General features: G+C 36.9%; 2 protein-coding genes across 2 annotated transcripts; one reads left to right on the top strand and one right to left on the bottom strand.

Annotated features, from left to right (window-relative positions):
- Positions 1 to 1,889: 1,889 nt before the first annotated feature.
- On the bottom strand, positions 1,890 to 14,284 carry LOC135469759 (twinfilin-1-like). Its single transcript, XM_064748343.1, has 10 exons — positions 14,136 to 14,284; positions 12,508 to 12,585; positions 12,163 to 12,215; positions 11,088 to 11,213; positions 10,608 to 10,703; positions 9,715 to 9,819; positions 6,430 to 6,552; positions 5,610 to 5,760; positions 4,656 to 4,777; positions 1,890 to 4,245 (listed from the first exon to the last, which is right to left on the bottom strand). Exons 1-10 carry the CDS (start codon positions 14,158 to 14,160, stop codon positions 4,093 to 4,095), a joined length of 1,032 nt encoding a protein of 343 aa, XP_064604413.1. The 5' UTR covers positions 14,161 to 14,284; the 3' UTR covers positions 1,890 to 4,092.
- A 209-nt stretch (positions 14,285 to 14,493) lies between these two features.
- On the top strand, positions 14,494 to 23,880 carry LOC135470297 (uncharacterized). The gene is made up of 10 exons (XM_064749151.1): positions 14,494 to 14,749; positions 15,667 to 15,761; positions 16,032 to 16,200; positions 16,592 to 16,703; positions 17,053 to 17,195; positions 17,819 to 17,957; positions 18,840 to 18,981; positions 19,707 to 19,812; positions 20,057 to 20,158; positions 20,310 to 23,880. The coding sequence occupies exons 1-10, from the start codon at positions 14,563 to 14,565 to the stop codon at positions 22,913 to 22,915; spliced, it is 3,801 nt and encodes a 1,266-aa protein (XP_064605221.1). The 5' UTR covers positions 14,494 to 14,562; the 3' UTR covers positions 22,916 to 23,880.
- The last annotated feature ends 2,329 nt before the right edge of the window (positions 23,881 to 26,209 follow it).

The raw sequence follows: 26,209 nt of genomic DNA on the forward strand, positions 1-26,209 counted from the left end.
GACTGGTGTCTTTGGCATAAGACTTCAGTGAGGAAGCAGGGGGCTTGCTGGCACAGATGTGTAAGGCGATGGCTTCCTTAAGGTCCCATGTTCAAATCAAGCTCTTGCTGATGCTGCTGAGGCATCAAGTCAGGAGGTTTATGAGCTACCTGGTTAAAGGTTGATGGTTTTCTCTGGGTGGTCTAGTTTCCACCTCTCGTAAATCTTACTGCCATCACATAAGTTATGCCTCATTGTCCGGAGACCTGGGAGCGCACCTGGGCTGTGTCCAAGTAAAGACTTTAAAAATGATACGTGTTGCTGAGAGGTTACAGCAAGGAAACGGGACTTGTTGGCCCAGTCTAATTATAATGTGATTGGGTGGGGTGTCCTCTCTGGTGCTTTGGCATGATGCATGTACTTGTACAATCATGAGTAAAAAATTCTTGAATCTGGTGTTAATCAAATAGCAAATAAATAAATAAATGGTCATCAATCAAAGACACCAGTCATGACACCTAGACCAGCGGTAACATTCTCTTTAATATCTTTTGTTTGAATTCCTACAAAGAGCATTTAATGAGGCCTCCTCCATTGTGCTTGGGTCCTTAGTAGGAATAAGCATTCAACCATGCTTGAAGGTGGTCATACATGTACATGAACCAGTATACATTACAAAGCTCACTGGAGATTATTGCTTGCCTTCCAGCTGTATGTCATACACCACTATGTAACAGGGTGATATATGTGCCATTTACCTCAGGGCTAGAAGCACAGACTCCAGAGATCGCTGGTTCAAATTCCCAGCTGATAGGCCAGCCATATTAGGGTAGTGAATGCTTTGGTGGAAACCGTGTGACTGTTCAACTCTCGTTTCTTGGTTAGTCACGATTTATTTATTGATTTATTTGATTGGGTTTTACACCATACTCAAGAATATTTCACTTATACATCAGCCGCCAGCATTATGGTAGGAGGAAACCGGCAGAAACCCACGACCATCCACAGGTTGCTGGCAGGCCTTCCAATGTACAGCCAGAAAGTGGTTAGTCACGAGGATGTGCTTAGAAAAACTGGGGGTGAATGTAACAGGGTAATATACATGCGCTATCTATTTTCGGAATGTAGTGAATTTTAGTCTTGTGGTAGAAGTATGGACTCCAAACCCAGAGATTACTGGTTCAGATCACCAGCTGGTAGGCCTGTCACAACTAGTTCACTCTGGAGGTAAAATTTTGTTCATCTGGTCTGGTGATGTCTACTACTTGCAAGGACCAAAATATCCTTAAGGCACTTCTTTATTTTATGCGACACATTCTTGAGTCTGTCATCAAACAACACCCCAGGAAATAGGAAGGCTTACATGTACTTGTGCATACAAATCACCCAGGGACACAAATTCTGGCTCATTCATAACTTCCTGTAATAGAGTAATAGTATACAATGTAAGAACAGGTACTCTTTAACACCAGTACGTCAACACAAGTTTATTGGGAGCTTTCACAAAGTTATAATATATATTGTAACTGAGCTATGGGTGTGTTGCCAGTACTTCACCTAACAACATTAACATTTTAATTTTTTCAGGGTAGGTGGGGTTGGGAAGGATTTATGAAGTCAAAAAGAATTGCTACTAAGCTATAAGGTGCGAGTCTGAAAAAAAAAAAAGATTTGAGTAGCGGTAATTTGTCTTGTCAATCACATCAACTCATTACAAATCAACCTACACAGACCATCTAGGTTGTGTTTACTTGATACAGTTTGTTGTGGTGACATGTTTTGTAACAACTCTCTTGTTAGCACAACAAATCATATCATATGACCACCACTATATGACAAACGTTTGTAATAAAATTTGCTGCTACCAAGTATTAAAAAATTATCACTAACAAAGACAGATAATAAATCTATATGACTGCACGTCAGCTTTTATTTCATTCCTGATGTGGATGATTAACAAATTCTGCATACTGCAAATAGAGTTTTCATCACACAGCAATAAAAAACAACTCAATCACTTTTACCTCTTGTACATGCATTTGCAAACAACTATAGCAAATAGGTTTATTTCATCGCTATTGTCCTGCGGATGTTTATCGGGCAGTGATTGAAAATTATGGAAAATATCCAATAAAATTCAGCATACTTTGTTTTTTGCACTTAGGGTAATTTACAAGTGATGTTTACAGTTTTTATAAAAGTAAATTTACAACTGCACCAAACACAAACATTGTAGGCTACTTCATACATGTAGGTGAAGTATGCAAATTATGTGTGTGTACACAGTGGGTTGTTTTTATAGAAAATTAGATTCATGAAGTCCTTGTCTTCGGTAAAAAATACTGCTGATATTCAGAAGAGATTTGTTTCTATAACATGTTTCAAAACCACGGATATTACAATACAATATTTTCGCTTCATTTCAAATTTCTTGAGTTTAAATGATTAATATTACTATGCTCACATGAGAAAAGGGATAATTGATATTTCATCTACACTCATGCGACACATCAGTGGTACACGTACATGGAAAGACTAACTACATCAAATGAACATGCCTTGGTACAGCAGGATGTGTGATCAGAGTTAGCAAACGAGACAACCTTTTGTATCTTGTTTAAATTCAGGATGTGCAGTAAAGGGTAGTTGAAAGCTTTGTTGCACAACAATTTGACAACTCTTGGCAGTCAACTTTCCAGAAACTACACTGTTACCTGTTTGGGTGTGCTACACATATGGTGATAATTTTGCGGGAAAAATTCAGACAGGTTACCTGAAATTTCATTCCCAATCATGACAATGTAGCCCCACTACAGGAGTACCCTAGATATTCAAGATCACAACTTGCAACACTTGGTATGCTATGTTCATGGAAACAGCGGTACCAAAAAAGGGCGGTAAACAGAGCTGGACACCACTATGTTAACATGCTGTTTCCCTACTTGATGAACAAGTATACTGAGAAATCCAAATGAATTAATATCTTACACAGAGTCAGTTATTGGATACAGTGTGAAGCATATAAAAGGGGATATAAATGTTGTGTTGCCCAATGGTTTGGAATAGCTATCCTGGCTTTACTGGGATTTACAATCTTTGTCAGCATCTTTAAACTTGGACAAAACACTTATTGTGTACCTGCTGAAGCTGATGCTGTGGTACCCTGTGCTCTCTAAAAACATACCTACTGTAATAGAGATTATCAATAAGACTATTAGAATCTCACTACATCCCTCAGCTTCTGAATTTTCAATCTCTTTCATTTAACTTCATTCAACCGACATTTAATTATATTATTTACTAAAATAAAACAATATACAGGTACATGTATGTGTGCATCATGAATTACTTTTGAATTTCACTATCCATGAAATTGAGGAATGGTTGATTTATGTTATAACAAAAAAAAAAAAAAATAACAACTGTAACAACCAATTGATCACAGGACCAGCAAGGTATAAAAACAAGCTGGCCAAAAAGGTTTACATGAAAAAGTTGCAACATTCCCCTGGTTTTTACATAAAAGAACCCTTCCAACACAAAAGTATTTTACCAAAAAATACAATCTATAATTCTTCTACATGTGTAACTAGGGTATAGCAGAAACACATTAGTACAGAATATATTAACAAACCACTGTATATGTACAGTGTCACTATAGATTGCATCTGTTTTCAGGACCTCCTGCACTGGCTGATATTTGCATAATACAGGTGATTTTTTTACTACAGATGCAAGATGGAAGCATTCTGTCAATGAGATGAACTACAACACATCAATTTTTTTGATTACCTCACGAAATGTTAAGATCAAAACTACAATCATTTTGTTAGATTTCTGTAAATAACAAAGTAATGCTTTCCTTTCCATTAGAAACCTCAGAGATACATTCCAGAAGCAGGCACTATTATACATATATTATACAATGTTACTCTTCCAACTTGAGTTAACAGCATTCTTGACAGGTTATTAAGATGAGTATACACTGCAGTTTTGCTGCAGAAAGCAATTTTAGCTCTCTGTGAAATATCGTTGCTGTTACTTTGTTCAATTTGTGCAGAGTAACCAGTGAGAATAGAAGGCCTGAACACAATAACTACAGTGAAATCAGGATTAACTATCCGCCGAGGGCTTTGTTATTCTTCTGGGTCCACGCCCACCTGGACCTTTAGGTTTTGCAAATGCTTGCTTCACAATATTCTGCTTTGGATGTACTTCACTGTAAACATACTCTTCGGTGAGCTCACTGCCCTTGTCAATTTCAAGCTGAAATCAGACACAAAAGATAATGCAGTAATACTTCCCATGATATACAAGCAGGAAGACATTAGATCTGCAGAATATCTGCTCTCTGAATTGACCTACATGTTCAAGCATACACTATATTTAGGTGGATTGATAAGACCTCACTACCGATTCCAAAACATTAGTAATCAGAATTCACAAATTTGTAAAATACCAGTATTTTGGAAACATAATCTTGACGTTATTTCATATGCATCAACAGTGATCAGGAAGTAATTAACAATACAACCTGCAGGTGCAGATGCAAATAAATAAAGGCGCAAATAGCATTTTAATTATCTTTGACAGTCAAAAGAAAAGTAAATTTAATGCAAAAATACATGGTTTGCTTTACACCTCTAGCAACCTGGTCTTAAGCCAACAGTACATACCTTTTTTTCAATGTCCATTTTGAGCTGATCCTCCATGACAGACAGAAAAGGGGCCTTACAGCTAGAGTACAGCATCCGTTCCTTGATTGAGCATGAATACCCAGGCATTGAGTATATAAAAACTACAACACAAAAGAATAATAAATGAAACAAAAAAGTAACAAACGCAATTTCACTGGGTTTAACAGCTTTGCATTTGTGAAACTTCGATATCATTTCAGTTGCTTTAACTTGCTTTGACTGCAATATACTTCACCCCCACCCCATATCAACCTATGCACAAGACGAAATACTTAACTGGAGCGGTTTAACTTACATTATGATCACATTAATGAAACTGTCACTCAGCTGTCATAGAAACCATAAATTTGACAAAATGAACCCCACTACACCTAACAAGGTTGTTCACTTCAATATAAATCAGTATACCATTGTTTGAGATCCCTTTGTGAAACAGTTCTATTTTGCACACATTTTCCTAACTTTTCACTTTTGATAAAAATAGTCCCAGTTTGACTGGAAACCTGGTTCACCTCCATATGAACTTGCAAAACCAAATGTGAAATCTTTATTAGAAATGGGATGACTTGAATTACAATAATGTTGTGCGGATGGATGGACGGCGGGACAAATGTCATGACAACATTATCAAGAACAGCATACCGATGACAAAAGCAAATGGGAAAGCTACTGGTGTTGGTCGGTTTGTTTATTAATGGAAGTAGTTGACTTTATCTTTAAGTAGTTACCTAAAATGTTACTGTCACTTGTATGCTGTGATAAGGCAAGTAAAAATTCGTAAATTCAACTGTAAGAAACATTATTACAGGAGACTAATGTCACAACACTGTACATCTATAAGAAGAAAGACTCCTTCAGGACCCATTCAGTGTCTTGTTAACCACGGACTAAGCATTCATTTCCTATTCTGATTGAAAACTTTTCTAGGCTCACCTATCCTCTCCATGTATTCCCCATTGTGCTTATGTTTGTAGTTGAAGAGATGGTAACGTGGATGATCAGAAGGCACTTTACTCCTCAAACTGCCAATGTCAATATTATCTATTTCCTCTAGGTTTATCTGCTCATTTACCACATCTATGCTCTGAAAAGTGGAAAAAAAGGTGGATGGCAAATACCAATATAATTCCCTTTATCACATAATTTGGTATAGGGTACAGGTACAATATGTTTACATGGTCAGTGGGGCAAACTGGTCAACTGAACAAGACTTTCACACTATTGGCTCACCATAATACAATAATAATACGGATGATGGTAAAGAGTTCCATATTCATTAGTTTTTTTGTTGTGTTTTTTTTGTTTTTTTACACACAGCTGTAACAACATAAATTTATAAGTTGCACTTGTTTTAAGGTCAGATTTGAAAAGATGGTCTGCTATTGTTATTACAAAACATCAAATAAATTGGACTTAGCATATTATCATCATGTGTTCACCATTTTACACATGTAATAGTTGCAATGACATTTTACACATGTAAAAGGTGGTGCTATATGACAATCAAAACACAAGCTATAACAGGATAATAATTGATGCTCATTATATAATCAATGTCTGCAGTCCCCTTCAGGAAAACACTGCTTGTGTGAGAGCATTGTGACTAGTGATTCGTTATTATTATGTATTATAACTCTTATGCACAAGGTGCATGTAAACAATCATTGTTATAAAAGCTCAGCATCAGAACTCTCCAACAGTAAGACAAATTCTTACGTGAAATAAGTACACTGATTATGTTTGTTGTACCTACCAACTGTACATAGCTGATTGTGCCTTGACTGAAATCCAGCAGTTTTTGTATGGCATCCTCAGAGATGGGGAAAGCAATACCAGGTAATGTGACGTGCTTGGTGTCCACGCCATCTGTTTTGACCTGAAATCGCAATTTCCCTGACGGTCAAATTCTATTAACATTTTTTCTATCTAGCACTGTTTACGCTATTAATCACTCTGAAAAATATGTTAAAGGATACATGAACAGGTACCCCAGAACAAAGAGTACAGTTGAAAGAAAATGAAGAAAGATATGCCTTAAACCCTATTTCTTCAAATTTTCACAACAAATATAAATAGTGCTGAAAGCAAAGAATAACATTTCTCTCTCAGTTTTTTGGCAAAGTAAAGATTTGAAAAATTGGTCATTAGATGTCCTAACCATGTGAAAAAAAGAGAAACTAAATATTCTTGCTACAATTACATGTACATGTGTATTGGTTAAAAAACAGCAGACCAGATGTCACATAAATTAGAAGAATTAGGGATTGAGAAAAAAATTCATTTTTGAGGCATATTTTAAATTCCTTAATAACCTCTTTATTTTATCAATATTCTCTGTCAGTGGTTGGAGACATTCAGAAATGACGTCATCGCTGGACATACTGGGGATGTGGGACCAGTGCCACTCCTTAGTGTGAGCTCTCCACCCAACAAAGTTGTTTGACAGCTATCACCTTTGATTCCACAGAAGTAGACTATCTAATTTCTAAACAACCACATGGGCCTTAAGAAAGTACTGTAGTTTAAAGATATTTTTAAGCTCCATGAAGAAAGCTGAGAAGTTCATACTTTTTGTTTCATGTATCCTGTAAATAAAGGCTATATTCAGAAGTAACTGTGTCATTCCTCTACATTCTGATAGCTATGAAGGCCAGTACTCAGATTAGCGGGAATATGATTCTCTTTTTGGCCATTTTAATTTTTTTCAGCATACATAATATCAAAAGTATGTATGTTTATCACTTACTGCTTAAGTAATCATCACCTTGTGAGCATTCAGCATGGGTTTATAGAAAAAGATGTCTACATGCAATTACAGAAAAATGGTCCCATTTAGAGGAAAAAAAACAACAACAAAATCATTGTAGCACAGCATTTGCTCAAAAAAATCATGAATTCAGAAATGTGCAAATAACATTATTAACAATCAGTAACTATTCAACCATGTAATTAAATAAACATGTAGATATATGAATAAACATGAGCAACAATTTGTAACCAGTTTTGGGTAATGCAATAAATCACAAGAATAGCAAATTGTATTCACAATCCAGAGAACACACAATTCAGAAACATCATGATTCTGCTACTAATGATCCTATATGAGTAACATGTACATTATTTTGAAATTTTTAATACATACTCTCCAAAGCTCTAACAAAGACACACATGATTCATGTACATGTGTACCAGTGCTTACTACATGTACTAGAGTCTAGACTTGAAGTTTAATACCAATATTTTTTTTCACAGATCAGATTCTAGTCTTTGGCTTCTTTATCATGGAACATGGAAGCAAACAAGGCATATACATGCAGGTCAACATCCATGCTATCATGTGAAGTTACATGTAGCAAAAAATAGCACTCCATGGGTTCCTCATACCCACCCATATCAATGAGCCCACATGTACATCTCTGATGCCAGAGACAATGTTATGCTGATTTTGCAATGCTACATTTAATGCAGTTAATTGAAGTCCAAATCTCTCAGGACCATCAAGCCACGTTTAATCACAAGTAAATATTATTAAGAAATTGCTTTTAACAATCATTATTTTTATCACTTCCTCTAAAAAAATTGGTATACAACGATCATGCCTACACTAACTTCACACAAACTCACCATCTGCATTTGCATTTCAAGCTGTGAGAAGTACAAAGCATAACTTTCCCCTTATTACAGTCACAAACAGCCTGTGTGTCTAGGATTTGTTGTTACAACATTACTTTACTTGTGACTTGACATGTAGTACTGCCTATCAGGTGTGCAATCTGATACAAATGGATTACTTGCCATGTCAATCATGCTACATTATTCCTAAACTCTAAGTAAACCAGTTTTACCTTTATTCTATAAAAGCTTTATGGTAAATGAGTCATCTCATATGTAACTATCATTTCCAATCTCTCAATATTCATCCAGCACCATGATCAATACATACACGCGTATCATGATTTACACTCTTGGCAGTACCACACACATATTTTAACCTTTTACATCACTTGTCATACATGTAATAAAATTGTGCAATTTGTACAAGGCACACAACAATAAGTACTGGTAATTCCTGTAAATTCATCATTTTTTATGGTGATGTTGCAAATGTTGAATGGGTTTGTAAATCTACACACATATATTTTGCATATCTACAACTGTACATTTACATGAAGGAATCCCACCAACTCTAGCTCTATCTCCTTACCAATAAGTCAGATTCATGATCAACACATAGATTTCGTAGCTAAATGTACCAAAGAGTTTGCATGCAGGAGACACATAAATGCAAAACTTCAGTTTTATGTACATAAAGTACTAAAGTCACAAATTTGGTAATTTACTGTAATTAATATGAGTATTGAGAATCAGCGATGGAACATCCACCTCATGCCATTGTGCATTATGTGGATGTAAAATTTCAGGTCAATACATGCAGTACTTTTAAGACACCCCCCTTAACATTTTGTTCAACATTAATTTCAAAACACAATCATAAATTTTGTACGTTACAGTATTTAACATGCACGCTGTGAATCAATGATGGATTGAAAAAAAAAACAGAGCTCAACACATGCAGTACTTTTTTAGATACCATCCCTAAGAAACACTTTGTTTAACATCGGTTCTAAATAAACTATACACTAAGTCATAAATTTTTTAATTTATGGTACTGTATTTAATATGCACACAGCCAATCAATTATGGAACAGCCCCTTGTGTTACTGTACTCTAAATGTGTGCAAAACCTCAATATTTGCAGGACTTTTTAAGACACCACCTCTAATATTCTGTTTAACATTGCTTTGCTTATTACTGGAGTCCAAAGCTTTGGGTATGACACAAAATTTAACTTCTCGCTCTTTTTAAATATGATTATTTTGTGAAAGAGAGCAATTGAATCTCAGAAAATGATATCTACAAATGCACATACATTTACATGGACATACCTTTATCTTTTTTTTTTGTTACAATTTTCTTTAAGATATACACTACAGGACAATATTTGTGTGTCAGTCATTTTATTCTCATAGACCCTCACCTCTGTTTGTTTTATGATTTTCAATTCCTCTTCTGAAGCAGTAAGTGGAGCAGGGGCATTTTTGGCTTGCATGCTTTTCTTGTATCCTTTTAGATTAACATCTTCCTGTAAAATGACAGATATAACTCAATAACATCAATCTGGTTTTGACTATTGGCTGCAATGCAAATTAAGAAAATCTTCATTAATAAAGTGTTGACCTGAACATATTATAGAGATGAACTACCAACATCATAAACATCACATTTTGGAAAAAAAAAAACTGGGAGTGGTTTTTATTTTTCCTGTTTTGATGGAGTTTTGATAACATTTTGAAACCTAAACCCTTTCGGCCTCAAATACTACAAAGATTGGATGTATCACTGCCCAGCACACCATATTGGAGATAATACAAGTATGTTCAAAAGCGATGAATCACCAAATATGAACTTATAACCTTTGGAAGTTTGGAAATATATTGCACTTCAGCCAATAAGAATTCTGACTGCAAGAAAGTACAGTCAAAAGTCAGTAGATGCTTTAGGACAATGTTCACTTTCGATAGGAAGACATTCACAAATTCACTAAAGAAAACATAAACTGAAAGATATTTTGGTAACTGACAGACTGAAGGATGGACAGACATACCTGACTATGACGATACCCATTACTATAAGCCAGGTTAACTGAGTGGTGAAAAGCAATCTAAGTAATCGTCGTATTGATGATGAGACACTAGCCAGCTTTAAAAGTAATTCATTGATTTCATTTCAATGTATAGCATTCACAGCATGATGAGGGCAACTGCTTTACCAAGACTCCCTTCCACATGTAGTTTTATGATAGTGGCATAATAACAGGCTGCTGGCAAACATACTTTATAAATACAACACAACCAGGTCAAATGAACTCACAATTGCTGTTCCAAAGATTTCTTCTTGAAAATGGTTGTCTCCAAACTCTCTTTTTATTGTCGCTCTTGTTCCCGCATACAACATCTTTTGTCTCACCTTAATTCAGCATAAACATAAAATTATATTCAAGTAAAATAAATGTTCCCATTTCATTTAACTGAAATTTTTGTTGCCATTCTATAGAATTTTCATGCTTGTCAGGATTATTGGTGGAGGACACCGAGGTGATTGGAGTAAACCATTTACCTTTGCCAGGTACTGGACAATCTCTTGGCCTAACCATGAAGGTACAGCCTAAGCAGCAAAAACTCAGTTCAAGAATGCGATCTCATTTTTCAAAGGTTGGCACATGTAGTTGCAGCAATCCCAAAAGCAAATACCCTCCCACCCCCCCATAATATATGTAGTATACATGCACTGCAACATAATTAATGCAAACAGTAATATATGTTATTTTAATAATTTTGTTTAAAATCTTACATGTGAGTGGTCTGGTGACCAACTGATGAACACCCACTTGTACCCATATTCTGTTTTCACATCGAGCCTGTAAAGTATGTAGCAAGGCTGCTTTGGCTCCAGCAATGGAAGTATCTTTGCATCATAATGTAAAAATAGTTAAGGAAACATTTAATTGTCCGTCCATATCCACTGTTACATTAAAAAATCATACTCACTCTGCAAACCATAAGTACACCATTCAGCTAATTATTATAACTTCTATGAAAAATGAAAATGTTCGGAAACATTTTTTTATTATTGGAAGATATCTGGCTTGGGAAACCATCAGACAGGCTTTCATTTTCAGTACTCAATCTAGTAGATGTTTAAATTTAACCACTGTTTCATTTATTTATGTAATTGAAATGTATCTTGCTTTCATTAGTAGTTCCATTGTATGGCTGCTACAGAATTGTGGGATAATGCAAGTTTGATGGCATAAAAAATGAGTTTCATTGGAGTGGACAAGGTGTAATACAACAATTTTTCAAGGTCACTGAGGCTAATTATGTCCTGTTTTGTGAAAACATTGTGAACATGGTATCTCTATCTCACCTCCACTAGTGGGTAAGTTTACATAGCTCCAATATTGTCAAAGTGGCATTAAGCCATAATCATTCGTTTATTTATTTTTGGTGACCTTGATCTATTTTTCAAGGCCAATGAGGTAAATATGTAGTGACAGGCTTAAAAAAATGTTCTTTGTTGAATCTAAACATCAAGTGTGACACTCTAAATTCCCAAGTCAATACTTGCAAAATCCATTTCCAAAACAATGAGTAAAATTACTTATCCAACACGGATAAAGGTTTAAAATGATTTGTAGTTCCATATGTACTGTGCCATATCTTGCTTCTAAATTCCCAATAACGGACCTCAAGAACTACATGTAGGACATATACATACCCCACAACACATAATTTCATGTGACCTTCACCAACTTCAATGCCGTACAACTGGGTTAATCGTTGGTGAAATATTTTGTGAAATTTATTACACATTTACTGTAAAAATACTAAAGACTAGGCAAGTTCATACTGTATACTAAAAGGATATCACTTTCCCAGTCAGAAGATGGACTGTCACTTGTTTTCAATTTCATCTGTTCTGTAATTTCAAAATAAAAAGCAAATTTAATCCATATTGAAAAATACAGATTTTGGACAGCACTGTGAGAACAGTCGTTTTTAAAAGCACATGTTTTTCATGAGGACATGATTATTTGTTTACATGTTATTTTGAATGGAACTCAATTCAAATTCACCAAAACAAAAAACTCACAATATTAGTTTGTACAATACCAAATGCAAACGTAAAGCTATTTTGTGTATGAGACAATAACATACATGTACATATCTATCAAAAACATCCACATACACAGACAAATATAGTATCTCACCGTCTTCAATGATAATTTTCATGACACGGACATGCCCATCATTACAGGTTGCAAAGAACTTGCGAAGATCATCATCCACTGAAAGACAGCAATGTGTATACTTCATGTACTAAAAATCAGGGAATACAGACTATAACTCAAAAATCTAGGGAATGGGTTAACTTTAAAGAAAAAAAAAACAGGGAAGAAAAAAAACCAAACAAAAAAAAAAAAACCCCACTGATATTTAGATTCAGGAGCACAGCTGTTGTGCAGCCAAACAGAGCCCAATATCATTTCATACCACAGACAGCCTTTGAGGGGTTTAGAGTGGCATAACAAGCAATATTTGCCCATGCAACCACAAATGTCCACTGTGGCACATTCTAAAGTCACTTAAAATCTATCTGACAATTTTAACCCCAATAACCAGAGGATTCATCTGATGAGTAAAAGGTGAATACTCTTGCTCTAGTGTAACTTTGTTGATTTATTGCCATCACAGATGATTAACTCTGAAATCTTCTGCACTGTCATCTGGATAGATTAGATAATTTCACTACATATTACTATTGAGAATGCTATCATTAAATAGATCACAGAAATTCTAAAACTGATTTATTCTGCCACTCAAAGTTTTCCTACACCATATTCGAGACCACGGATTTCAGGGCACTTCACTCATACAAGGCAGCCGCAAACAGATGATGTGGTGAAAGATAACATGGGAGTGTAAAGGGAAATGAACACTGGATGATATTAAGGGAAGTCCATCTGATAATAACCAGACATTATTTTATGTAAGACAAAAGCATATAAATTGTGAATGTCAACACAACCTGGTTTTGGACTTAGTAGGCTGTGAAGCAGAGTTTTACACTGACTCCCTTATTATTTTGACAATGGTGCAAGTACGACTGCAAATGCACATATGTCCGCAGTCTCAAATTCCAAAAGGGAATGCTTGTTGTAAGACGGGTCGGAAGTTGGGGGGTCACGTGACCACCCTTTCGTGCATAAAACAAAATGACCACCCAATGTTAAAGCATCAACTGGGGAAAACATCACTTTTTGCCACTTCACTGTCGACCAATAAGGCCTAGTACAAAACGACATCAGGAAAGCTCTGCAGAAATACTCTGGAAAGCTGAAAACTGTACAAATCCAACGAAACAAGATTGTTGACAGTGATTCAAAAATAGGCATTCTCCTACACAATAACGTTGGGAGGACAGTTTTGCTCACCCACACCAATTGTTACTAGGGAGATCAAGTGGTTTTTAGCTTCTGATCCGTCTTACAGAATAGACAACATTTAAGAACAGTCAAATATGTTTTGAAAATAGTTCTACATATAGGGCCTATGTACATGTAGCATACTGTATTATATACATGACCAACCATATAAATGATGACTGTCTGTGCGAGTAGGACTAGTATGCCTATGGAGGTTTGACTTACATTTTTAGATGGGTCGGATATATATATCGTTGTTTGAAACGCTTTATCTTTTTTGGCCTACTATATTAGGCCTACAGTGCTATGTGTAACAAGAACCATGATTAGTATCCGATGACGGAAGTGATTGGTACTTTCGGTTATGATCGTTTCAAGTTGTCAGAAATTTTGGAAACATGATCAATGCTTACCTTGTATTCCCGTTTGATGAGACATTTTGGATTTGGAGCGACAAGACCCTTCTCCTATCGCAATAAACCGGCCTAGTTTTTCCAACCAGCTTAGGTAAAATGTGAACAAACACAAACAATAATTTACAGAGAAACTTAGTGTGCACACCGGTGAAGGTTGCGGAAGTGTACGGGAATGGTCCACCCACAGGGTCATGTGACAAATATCTGTTCCAACCACCTGTTGTGACAAAGATAGCAATTGGTCAGATATGAAACATCTCTGAGCCTTGGCCAATCAACAGACACATAAGTTATGCCGTTCGGCGAGAATCCAGCATGGCGTGCAGACGATGCACATGCGACTGTGGGAAGACGTGCAGGCGAAACACTGAGGGATACTGAAAAAAGACTTGTCAGTTGTGTGTCCCTGAAAAGAAGCCACATAATGTTTCAAAACGTTGCACACGACATTAAAACGAAGACAAGAACGGGTGACGTTCTTATAGCTGAAAATGTTGATTTTGCTGGTCTGTTATTGTCAGACACTGTTTTGGCTGGACTGTCAGGGTCCGGCTTCAAAAAACCTTCTCCAATACAGCTGAAAGCCATTCCCATAGGAAGATGTGGTTTGGGTACTTACATTTTACTCTTACAGTTCATATATGCTTAACCAGGCAACCATCATATACGAACTTAAGTACACTTCTTGTGAATTGAAAACTACATATTATATACTGAAGGTGTATATGTGTATAATACTATTAGTAGCTTGAAAATTTAACACAGACGAGGCCGTAGTAAACACTAGGTTTGTGGTAATGTGTAACTTTCAGGTCACTTCTTACATCACTCATTCGTCATGCTTCCCTGAATGAAGCAGGCCAAGTATGGAGTAGAATGGCCCTTTTCATATGTAGTCCAAATGACAAGCATGTGACACAGTCACACACGTGTGAATTCAACCCTTACCATGTTCATCTGTCTTAAACACACTCTGTGAACTCAAATGCTCTAGTGGTCTAAATGTCCAGCTATGAACCCAGCATTTGCATGCTAGCGCAGCGTGATGACCTAGTAGTCTCTCACCAATGTCCAGCTCATGCTGGCTTCCTCTCCGGCCATACATGGGAAGGTTTTCCAGCTTTTATGGTCGTTGGTTCCCCCCACAACCATAATGCTGGCTGCCGTTGTATAAGTGAAATATTTTTGAGGACGGCTTAAAACACCAATCAAAAAAAAAAAAAAAAAAAAAACCAACCCAACAGTGTCTGATGTAAGTAGGAATCCTGCTTGCTGAACACTCTTTGATGGCAGTACCATGTGACAGACAATAGTGTACTTACACTATATTTTAAATGTATATCAGGCATCTTCCCATTCATTTTTAAGCAAGGAAAAGTGTATGAAATCATGTGACCGAGGGGAAAAAATCCCGTCAATACGAATGTGGAAAGCAGCACGTAAACACAAACCTAGTCTTTACGAATTCCAGAAACTCAAGGCCTCTCAGTCACTTGAGCTGTATTTTAATTGCGGTTTCTGTTTATAGATCTCATAGTGCAAGCAAAATCTGGTACAGGGAAAACTGTTGTGTTTACTACTATTGCCCTGGAGAGCCTGCAGTTGGAAAGCAATTCTACACAGGTATTGTGGAGACTTGTTATGTAACATCATTATGCATCATTAAAGTTTTTAAGTATAAGTGTACATTTACCTCACATTGAGGAAAACATTTCTAGAAACTAGGTAATGGTACATGAAAACCTATCAGTTTTAGAGCATATGGACTAATGGGAAACTACACCATGGTTGAACTATTTCTTTGTATCTTTATCTTGCATTGTTGAGAAAATTTCAAGTGTTTACATTTTAAAATAAAACTGTTAAGTACTTTTGTGTGTAATCTAATTGCAGGTGCTAGTTATGGCTCCAACAAGGGAAATTGCTGTTCAGATATGGGAAGTAATGAAGTCCATCAGCAGTGAAATGATCGGGATCCAGTGTCGAATGTTCATAGGAGGGCTGCCTGTGAACCAAGATAAACAGAAACTGAAACATTGTCATGTAGCAATAGGCACCCCAGGTAGGTTGTCAAGAGACTGGCAGCTGTATATTATGAGATTGACCGCAGACTGTAATTCTGGGGACTGTTTTCAGTTGATCATCACAAGCAGTAATTCCTTTTTATAATCTCTTTACATAGAAGACTGGCTGAGATCGTCAAAGGAGTGGCTTACTATGAGTAAGCCAAGAGGTTTGTACGGATGGTTTATTTACTCCTACATCTACACAGCTTGTAATAAAAAGACAAGCCTATAGTAAGAGGTGTGTACACTTAGAAGTTTACATTCTAGCAGTTATATCCAGGTGTTCACATTTTTATGTACTTTCATATCACTACGTTTTTACATGTTTTATTGGAATTTTGTACAATTTAATGAAATGGCTGCATTGGTTGGTTGATCATTTTTCAGGTAGAATAAAGCAGCTTATTGAGAACGACATGTTGAAGACAGAAAGCATCCGTTTATTTATCCTTGACGAAGCAGACAAACTATTAGAAGAAAGTTTCCAGGAACAAATAAAGTGAGAAATTGTATAACTTACCTCTGTTTGGATGTAGCTGAAGGTGTAATTTCACAACAGTATGAGTTATTCAACTTACAGTGACCTCATCGTGGACTGTTATATTACGCGAGAGTTAATTTCATTGTGAAGGAGGTATTAGTTGTATTGAAAAAAGGTTTTAAATCAATTTTCTGGTAACCAGTGGAAACAGATATTATTTGGGTAGTGCTGTCTTAAGGTTATGTTTTTGACAAAATGCATGATGAACTTGGAACTTCTACACTGAAGGTTTTTGAAACCTTTGTAGCACACGGTAGATAGAATCTATGGCTAGTACTTTTGTGGAGAGTATTGATCATTGTTTCAGTTGGATTTACTCTATGCTGCCAGACAACAAACAGATGCTTGCTTTGTCTGCCACGTACCCTGAATACATGGCCCAGCAATTGACTGTCTACATGAGAAACCCAACATTTGTTCGACTCAACTCGGAAGATCCTGCTTTGTTGGGTATGTACTTCCACCAAAATTTAAGATTTAGAGAGTTGGAAACAGAATTAGATTTATTATGTCAGATTTGGCTTCATTTCCAGTTTTATATGCTTATAACAGTTTAAAAGTACATGCATAGGTTTTTCAATTGGTGTCTGATCTGAGTGGTCGTTGTGCAAGTTATTGTTTCTATTTTTTTCAGTATATAATTCGTTCATGAAGGTTATGGGTGAACAGAAGTTATCTGCTCAAATATGGCTGCTCTGTGATAGTGTTAAAATGCTAGTGCTTTGGTCCTTTGATTTTGGAATTTCCTGATTTTATGATAGCCCTGGCTCATTGATCAGGCAGCATTGTTGACAGCATCAGACAAAATATGATGTGTTACGAAACATTCATTGAGCAGACCAACATTACATGACATTCTGGAAAAAAACGAAAAGTTACCATGAGCTTTATGTCATAGGAGGAGAAGCCTGTGAAAAACAGTTTTGCAAGCTGAAGCCTTTGCATTGCACCGTTGTACTAAACTGTTCATTTAAGACTCATTTCGTATTAATTCTTAAGAATTAATGCTTCTTAAGAATTAATGCTCAAAAACTCAGGCACTGAATGTTTGTTTTTATTTTCCCATGTTTCAGGTATTAAGCAGTATTTTGAGACAGCCCCATTCCACCCATTTCCCCATACTGTATTTGAGAACAAGGTCAAGGTGCTCGTGAAAATCTTGTCATCTGTGAGCTTTCACCAGTGTTTGGTGTTCTCGAACCTACAAGCAAGGTACAGTATTTGTTTCCACATTAAGCAGTTCTAGGCAGAAATTCACTCTCTTACCTTTATCTTCATTGTCATAGGGACATTTGGACACGCATTCTTAGTTTGCCGTTAAAAAGGTAGGTAGTGTATGGGGAGATGGCGATGTCAGTTTTGTAGTAAGCTTTTTTGTTAAGGTCAGCTATTCCATATTATGTTTATGCTTATGCATGTTGTTTTCAGAATATGTTCTTGATGAAAATGCTTTGAAAATTTTAACCTCTGAATTGTATTAAGATTGCGCATGAATTATTTTCTTTTCCAAATGTCTGCACAGCTGACTGAGTGGTCTAGGGCCCAGTCATTTTTCAGAACATATGCCAGAACAGTGATGCCACAGGCATTAAAGGAAGGAAACTGTAGAGGGAGTCTCACTGTAAATGTAGTAAAGTGAAAATCATGTGTTAAATTAATGGTGTAGCGGCACTATTTCAAATGGCCTCCTCTCAAGACGACATAGGTTCTGTTCACACTCTGTTGACATTGCTCAGAATGTCCAGAAGAGTGAAATAAAGATGATTGTAAGATGCTGTAGATTCTCGTGGGCAGTGCCTAGTTTCTTTAACCAGTAATCCTGACCAGTCATAAATGAAAGGTCAGTGGGCTTAAAGTTTAAAAATGTAAGAAATATAAATTTATTTTGGAGAGCCTGGAACATAATGCACCAGTAGTGAAAAAAAACTGTTTGGTAAATTTGACTGAAGTGGATATTGGTCCTTACATATAAATTTGATCACATCTAAACCTGAAATATACAAAAATTTGGTGGAGTTCAATATTGTTCTTTGGCATACTTGTAGCATCTCTCCATCAGCCCTTCATTTTTCACAATGCATACTTTCCTTTCAGAGCTCAGAGCCTCTGTGACATTCTCAACAGCAAAGGATGGCCATCTGTATGCATTGCAGGATGTCTGGAGCAAGAGAAACGACTACAGGCTATGGAGAAGTTAAAAACATTCAAGTGTAGAGTTCTAATTTCCACCGACTTGGTAATTTCTGCTCATATGTGATTAAAGTAATAATTAGTCTATCTTCAATTTTGGGCTCCTGTTGACTCATTCTACTAAAGCTAAGTTCTTGCCACAGATGATCTATCATTCATTGTTCCAGCTAGAGCTTTAAGACAAGAGGGTTGTCAAGTAACTCTGAAGAGTAGCAGTTCTGAACCTGCCCCCATTGTTTATGTGAAATTTTTAATTATGATTGCCGAACTGCATCCCTATTGGCGTAATAGAAGCCCCTTCACTCACGCTACTTATAATCACAGTTATAGTCAGATAACGAACACAATACACATATATGTATGTATGTAAGCTTTTACTGTATGAATTATACTTAGATGTATTATTATTGTTATAGAAAATCTTTTCATAAGGCTATGACCCTGTAACATGCTTGCACACATGTGTATTGTTCAAACCAAACAGGGGATGGGACAGGGGCCATACTCACTTGGTTTGTTTCTCTGTACATGTGTGTAGGATGTTCCAGGCAGCAGATGGGCAGGAAGGGGTTGTTAATGGGCCATAATTAAAAACTCAAAAGTTTTATTCATTATTTGGATAGTCCATTAGGGACAACATTCATTAAAGTAATACACATAAACAAGAGAAATCAGTGGCTTTGCTGACTTTGTTATATGATGTGTGTTGTTATAGAGTAGTAAGATGCTTGCTCAACATTGAGTATATATTACTGTTTTCTGCATTGACAGACATCACGTGGTATTGATGCAGAGAATGTTAATTTGGTGGTGAATCTTGACCTTCCCCATGATCATGAGACTTACCTACACAGGATTGGCAGAGCAGGCAGATTTGGTAAATATCTCACACCCCCAGAATGAATACATGTATTAAGTACATTTATATGAAGAGAATGATAAAGATTCGTACATTGTGCGGGTAGAAGGAGGGCTTAGATCTTGTCAATCTGCAAACATTGTATATTGAACCTCTGATGAAATTTGGAGGAGTACCGCATTGCCACTATAAAATATTTATGTGAACATGTATCTGTCCATGAATGATGACCTATAACTGAATTTTCACTGTTTACTTGAAGGAAGTTTTGGAGCATCCATTATTCTCATCAGTGGGGCAGAAGAGAGAGACCGATTGAAAACTGTTGAGGCTAAGTGCAACACATGTATTCACCGTCTGCCAGGTAAATAGCTAAGTGTTCACTAGACATCAATTTATCTGATTACATGCATCTGCTCTGCTAATGTAGATACAACCTGATAAGTTTTGGCAAAAAATTTATATGTACTGAAAAGGAAACAAGATGATGTCAACTTTCGAATTGTGTTTTTCAGATCCTATACCAGCAGACTTAGCAGATACAGATGTTCCAGTTAGTCTTGGTGAGCTGGTAACTGCCACAAAAATTATAACAAGACCAGAAGAAAATGTATCTCGTCCAACAGCTGAGGCATGTGAAGAATCAACAAGTGGAGATTTTAGTCTTGCGGGAAATAATAATACATGCAATTTGCCCCCAGTGGATTCTTCCTGTGCTTCAAAGAAATTACCTGAAAGGTCATCAGATACAGCTGGTTATGTAGAAAAAAGTGATTTAAGGGAAAAATCTGTAAATGATTCATTAAATAGTCTTGCTGAAGCGGAAACACCAGTGGTTGACATCCAACCCCAAGTTGATGTTGTTAGTAAGACAGAAGAGGGAAATGTCGATTATGAGGGGCAATTTCCTACTTGTCATTATGAAACAGGTGCAATGCAGGAACATCCTGCAATTTCTGAAGCATGTTTATTAAGTGAAGAAGGAAGCTCTGTTGAAGTCGTATCAAAAGATTTCCCAGAGACCAATGGATCTCTCATGAATACAGATGTACATACCAATCATAATAATGTCAGAGGTATTACCATTTCTAAAGAGGAACCTGCAGGTTCATTGACAGAAGCCTTCATGGAAACTGAACAGCTTGACGTTGGCAAAGAAAGTAATACTTCCAAGAAAAAAGGGCGCAAGAAAAAGAAGACCAACAATACCATCTTGCAGGAAGAATTTGGAGGTGGAGAATGTTTTCAGATTTTTAACACAGACATGGTTATATTAGAAAGACCTGAGCCTTGCAAAGCAAGGTCACATCTGCCACCTCCTCCAGTTATTCGTGATTTTAAGGCCATCCATACATCAAAGAGTAATATAGGGAGCTCAACCCATGAAACGATGCCAGGCAAATCTAATCCTTCACTTACCCTTAAACAACCTGTTTCCTCAGAACTTCCATTATCAAGCAGTTGTTCCATGAACACAGACAATCCTAAACCCTTCCCAAGTAAAGATGTCTGGACAGGTACAAATGCCCCATTTAAATTTGATGTTCATGGGCGGAAGAAAATTGTTGCTGTGCGAAGACGAAGATTTGGTATAGCAACAAACAGTTATCAAAAACATGAAAACAATGATTGTAACGTTAACTATGGAAATTCTCATGAAAATAACACTCTGGATAAGATTTGTATCACCGATGGGAGGGACCATGGGGTGTCTGTTAAACCTGAGAAAAAGTCTGTGAATGCAAATTCTTCAATGACGGCAACACAGGCAGCAACTGAGGACCAGAGTACTAAGCCCATAAATGGAGATTTGAAAAGCCATACTTATTCTAATGCATTGGAAAATTACGAGAATTTCTTGCAAACATGGGATGAGACCTCAGAGATTGCAGATGTTGGGGACTGGATCACTCTTTTGATGCAGAAATGCAAGGCTTCAAGAAGTGGGAGATCCAATGGGATTTCACGTGAAATGGTGTCTAAGACTTTAAATGATGTTAAGCCCAGCCACATAAATGATTTGAATGATTCACAGAGAAATGTTGAGAACAATTCATCAGACAACCTTTCTAAAGAGCTGAGGACACTTTCTCTTAAAGATGACCTTCCACATATTGCAACATGCAATCCAACGTCAATCCAAAGTGACCAAGTTTCAAGTAGGTCAGAGGTAACTGATGATTCTGAGAATGCTCCAAAATTTCACACAAAGGTGGGTTCAGGACAGCAGCTAAAAGGAAAGACTGGTATCAACTCCATTAGTTTAGATTCCTTATCACAGATATCTAGTTCAACAATGTTAAAGCAAATTTCAAGTCATCCTGAAGCTATAGCCAGTTTGAATGGAACAAAGTTGCAACAAGCTCCTATTGACTCAAAAACTCAAGGTGGTTATCTTGGTACAACATCAAAGACAACTAAGCCAAAAATAGCAAAAGATTCTTCAGATCAAGCAATAAAATGGCAAATCAGTCAAAAACATAGTACAAAGTTTACACACGACAAGTCCACATCAGGAAATTCTTCAAGTTCAATCTTCAGCGATACTTCCAGTTCATCCGAATCCAGCTATGATTCGGGCTCGGAATCGGATTGTGACAGTGACGGTGAAAGTGAGGAGTCTCCTGGTAATTACTATAGCAATTACGGGGATAAAAAATCATGTGATGAGCGATATTCTGGAAAGAATACATTTCAGGATGAGACAGAGGAAAGCCTGAAATGTGATGGACATGGTTACAATTTCAAGAACCACCAGGAACAACCAAAGTACAGCCATCATACCCAATATGTAGGATATGACCACACAAGTGTACCACATGGAAATCCAGAATCGGTTCATCACTACCCTATGCCCCACTGGTACCACAACCAGTATTATTATCCTTGCGCTCCACCTTACCCACCCCACTGGAGCTACCCTCCTTGGTATGCACATTACCCCTACCCCTACCCGTACCACCTTCCCCCAAATACTTACTATCCGCAGAGCCACAAAAACCCACGGATAAACACTATGAACAATTTTCTAAATGGCGATTTGGAAGAAACTGACTGTCACAAGATGAAGAAAATTCTGAAATGTCAGTTTGATTACCTAAAATATATGAAGAAGCCGTAGTTTACAGTGGTAGTTGTAAAACATGTTAGTAACTTTCATCACGAAATAAGGTGTTAAACTGACCTCACAAACTTTCCAATAATTCGAAATATGATAAGCCTAATTGCATGTCTTACAATGAAGATTTGTCTTTTATATACTAGTATGCATGTTTTGTGCAGCGACGTTTTTAAGTTTTACGACGCTGGTGCATGTAAGTTTTGAATTGGGGGCTGGGGTCCCAACAGTGTTTAGTAACACTAATAAAAAGAACTGTAACAAATATGCAACCATTATACGTTGTCTTTTGCCATAAGATTAACGTTTTGCAAGTACGTACGTGAACTCAAATTTTGGGAGGTAGAACGAAAACATTTGGTGTGCAATTTGCATTATCAATATTTTGAAGTAAAGAAACAATTATGCATTTTACCAAAAACAACGCTTAGTTGTCGACTGAAGAGCATAGTGTGAAAGGACAAAGTGAAAGTTGTCTGATTCTGATCTCAATGGACGATTCTCCTGGAGAAAATTTGGACATCGGTATCAAAGAAAATGTTACTCAATACTGGTATATCAGGGTCCAGTGTTCTTCCAAGGAATATGTATATAATCTTTGTCTCTGGAACCAAATAAACTGTATACGTCCTCATGACTCTTTTCGGCCTCTAACATATCTTGAAATGCAACACAAAGCCGTCTGATTGTATAGGGGGCCAATACTCCACAGCAAGATCGGACTTGAGTCAAAATTATAGCCTACGACCCAAGAAGTTTATAATGGGATAGACCATACTTCACACCATGTAGTCACAATGAAAAGACCAAAAATAAGCGTTCAGATAACAAGGTAAATTTGGGCTGAAGGCAACTAAATCATAAGTTGTTTGGGATTTCTCGAATACATGTTGGGTTAAGGCGAACAGCTGTTCCATTTCAATTTGCTCAATTAAGACCTACAACGGATGGTCGTCTGTTTTCCCCTCTCTGCCCGTTTTCCTTCCACCATAATGATGACCGCTGTTGTATAAGTGACATATTCTTGAGCATGGCGTAGAACACCAATCAAATGGAATAAATAAATTAAGACCGTCTGCATACAGTGTTTATTTCCTCGATAACAAAAACATTTATCGCCTTTTCCCCTCCTTCGCCTGGTTGGCCGAAATGGTCTGGATTATAAGGCGTACGGTGCATGTTGAACACCAATCGTGCATACAGCAGCTCGCCAGGGGAATGGCGTTGACATCCAGAACGCTATATACACCGGCGCCACGACAAAGCTGGCTTCAAACATCATGTGATTTTAATTTAATAATCTATCACCGGGCAGTATATATATAGAGCGAGAGCATTGGTCAATAGTACGGTAAATAGCCTGTTTACATGCCCCCGTAAACGGAACAGCAGTTAAAATGCTCGCAATCCGCCTCGTTGGCCTGGACCAAGATCTGCCGCCTGCAGATGCTACTTGATCACGAAACAACCATAAATCATTTATGCCACTACATATACGCCTTAAACTTAAATATATATTATATATAATGTATAATGCAGACAAATTTTCCATGCGCCTTTAAATGTACTGCTTGAATGCTTGTACACTTTGGACTGCATTGATGCATATTTATACTGATTATAATAACCCGGATTATGCTCCAAGTGCTGTACAATTGAAGGACAGACTCCGGTATCGTACAGGTATGAGGTCAGGCATTCTTGATATTCGCAAAGCTGAAATCAATGAAAGCATACAGAATATTCTCCATGGAAGGTTTAGTTAATCTACCACATATTGGGTTTATTGATATTAATTCACACATTTTCTTGAGCTGACAGGTATAGCACATATATCATGAGGTCATGAATATAGCGGATACGCCTGCATGTACTGTGAACACGTACTACTCAGCTAGGTGTATAAAGCCTGCATATAATCATTTTATGTAAGCTACAGATCGAGTTCACTCAGGTAGTGTATACTGTCAATATCTGTGCGGGAATCTTGGGCTTCAGTGAAAACACAACAGTTTCTGTAACGCATGTTACGTCTAGGTCTACATGTTCAGCGTCAAAGACGGCCATAGAATATTTGTTTTAAAATTTAATTGTTGACCAAATATATGAACCTGGATCATGTGTTGCGTACAACTGACTTGACAACATTTAGGGTTTGCAACGGCTGATGGCAATATAATATGTAGGTGATTTTGACCAAGTCTTCAAAATAGGATGGTGGCCTCATTTACCGAGTAGATAATCAGAATATTATGCGGATTATTTTTCTAGAAAGTGAAAGCACCCTAGCAAAATATAACGTCCCTCTGGCTTCCTTTGAACTTAACAAAATCTCATGAGTGACAAAGGGGGCTCCCCTCACTGTGGAAATTAACGCCCTTGGCTGTTGGAAGATCATCGCCAGAAAACTTGAAAACAAAATTCTGTGTTGATTCAAGACTATTTGGACAAACTGAACCAAGGTGACAGAAAATGCTATGGATGGGGTTTGAAAACAAAAAACAGCACACTGGTGTTTCTGTCGGCTGTAATACATGTTCAAGGTGAACCCAAGATCTCCAACAGTCAGCCTGAACTATGTGTGGCCGAGCTTAACCGACGTGAAGTTCTCTGCTGGTGCAATATACTGCCGTAGTTACATCGTCGTATACGAGTGAAAATTTACTTATTGTAGTGATATCACTGTACGTTCACAATGTTTCAACATTAACCATACATGAGTGGACCAGTGTCTGTGAGCCACAAACAGACAAGGACTTAATATTAATTTCTCAAATGTGCATCCTTTTAAATTGGAAAATAAACTCTCTTAATGTTGTCTTTTGGCTTCAGCACGTATATACAACATACCACTTAAGTCATGACATTTTGATGACTTTTTATTTTCAAGGCAGAGGTTTATAGACTAATAGGGTAAATTAACCTAGTCACCACTGTGAGCCAGACATCACGCGGAATTACGAAAAGATTGTCCAGCCATACAGTCCACAGGCACTATTTTAACCATATGTAAAAGGTTTTACAGGCATTTACCTTAATGCTGTAGAAATGTATTCATAAATATCAACGATATGTTGCACAGTAATCAATCATTATAAGGGCATGATGTTAACTCACTGTTTATAGTCTAATGTAAATATCACGTTACAAGGAGATAGTCATGTAAACATGGAACTATCTTTAATAACTACATAGACATAACAATAAATTTAATTTTATACAGTATTTTATGCCAGCCTGATCAATAACATGAAAAACTGAATGTTTAAAATTTGTGCTTTGAAATTATTAGTTGTT

This window comes from Liolophura sinensis, chromosome 7, assembly GCF_032854445.1.
Source record: "Liolophura sinensis isolate JHLJ2023 chromosome 7, CUHK_Ljap_v2, whole genome shotgun sequence".
Taxonomy (NCBI): Eukaryota; Metazoa; Mollusca; class Polyplacophora; order Chitonida; family Chitonidae; genus Liolophura; species Liolophura sinensis.

Bases quoted from the DNA above. Each gene is read 5' to 3' on its own strand.
- LOC135469759 (XM_064748343.1), bottom strand. From the start codon at position 14,160: ATGTCTCATCAAACGGGAATACAAG. The intron at 10,704-11,087 runs GTAAGATTTTAA...TGCTGAATTAAG, and splicing joins GGTCACCAGACCACTCACAT to GTGAGACAAAAGATGTTGTA. The intron at 4,246-4,655 runs GTATGTACTGTT...GTCTGATTTCAG, and splicing joins AAATGGACATTGAAAAAAAG to CTTGAAATTGACAAGGGCAG.
- LOC135470297 (XM_064749151.1), top strand. From the start codon at position 14,563: ATGTTTCAAAACGTTGCACACGACATTAAAACGAAGACAAGAACGGGT. The intron at 18,982-19,706 runs GTAATTTCTGCT...CTGCATTGACAG, and splicing joins TTCTAATTTCCACCGACTTG to ACATCACGTGGTATTGATGC. The intron at 19,813-20,056 runs GTAAATATCTCA...GTTTACTTGAAG, and splicing joins TGGCAGAGCAGGCAGATTTG to GAAGTTTTGGAGCATCCATT.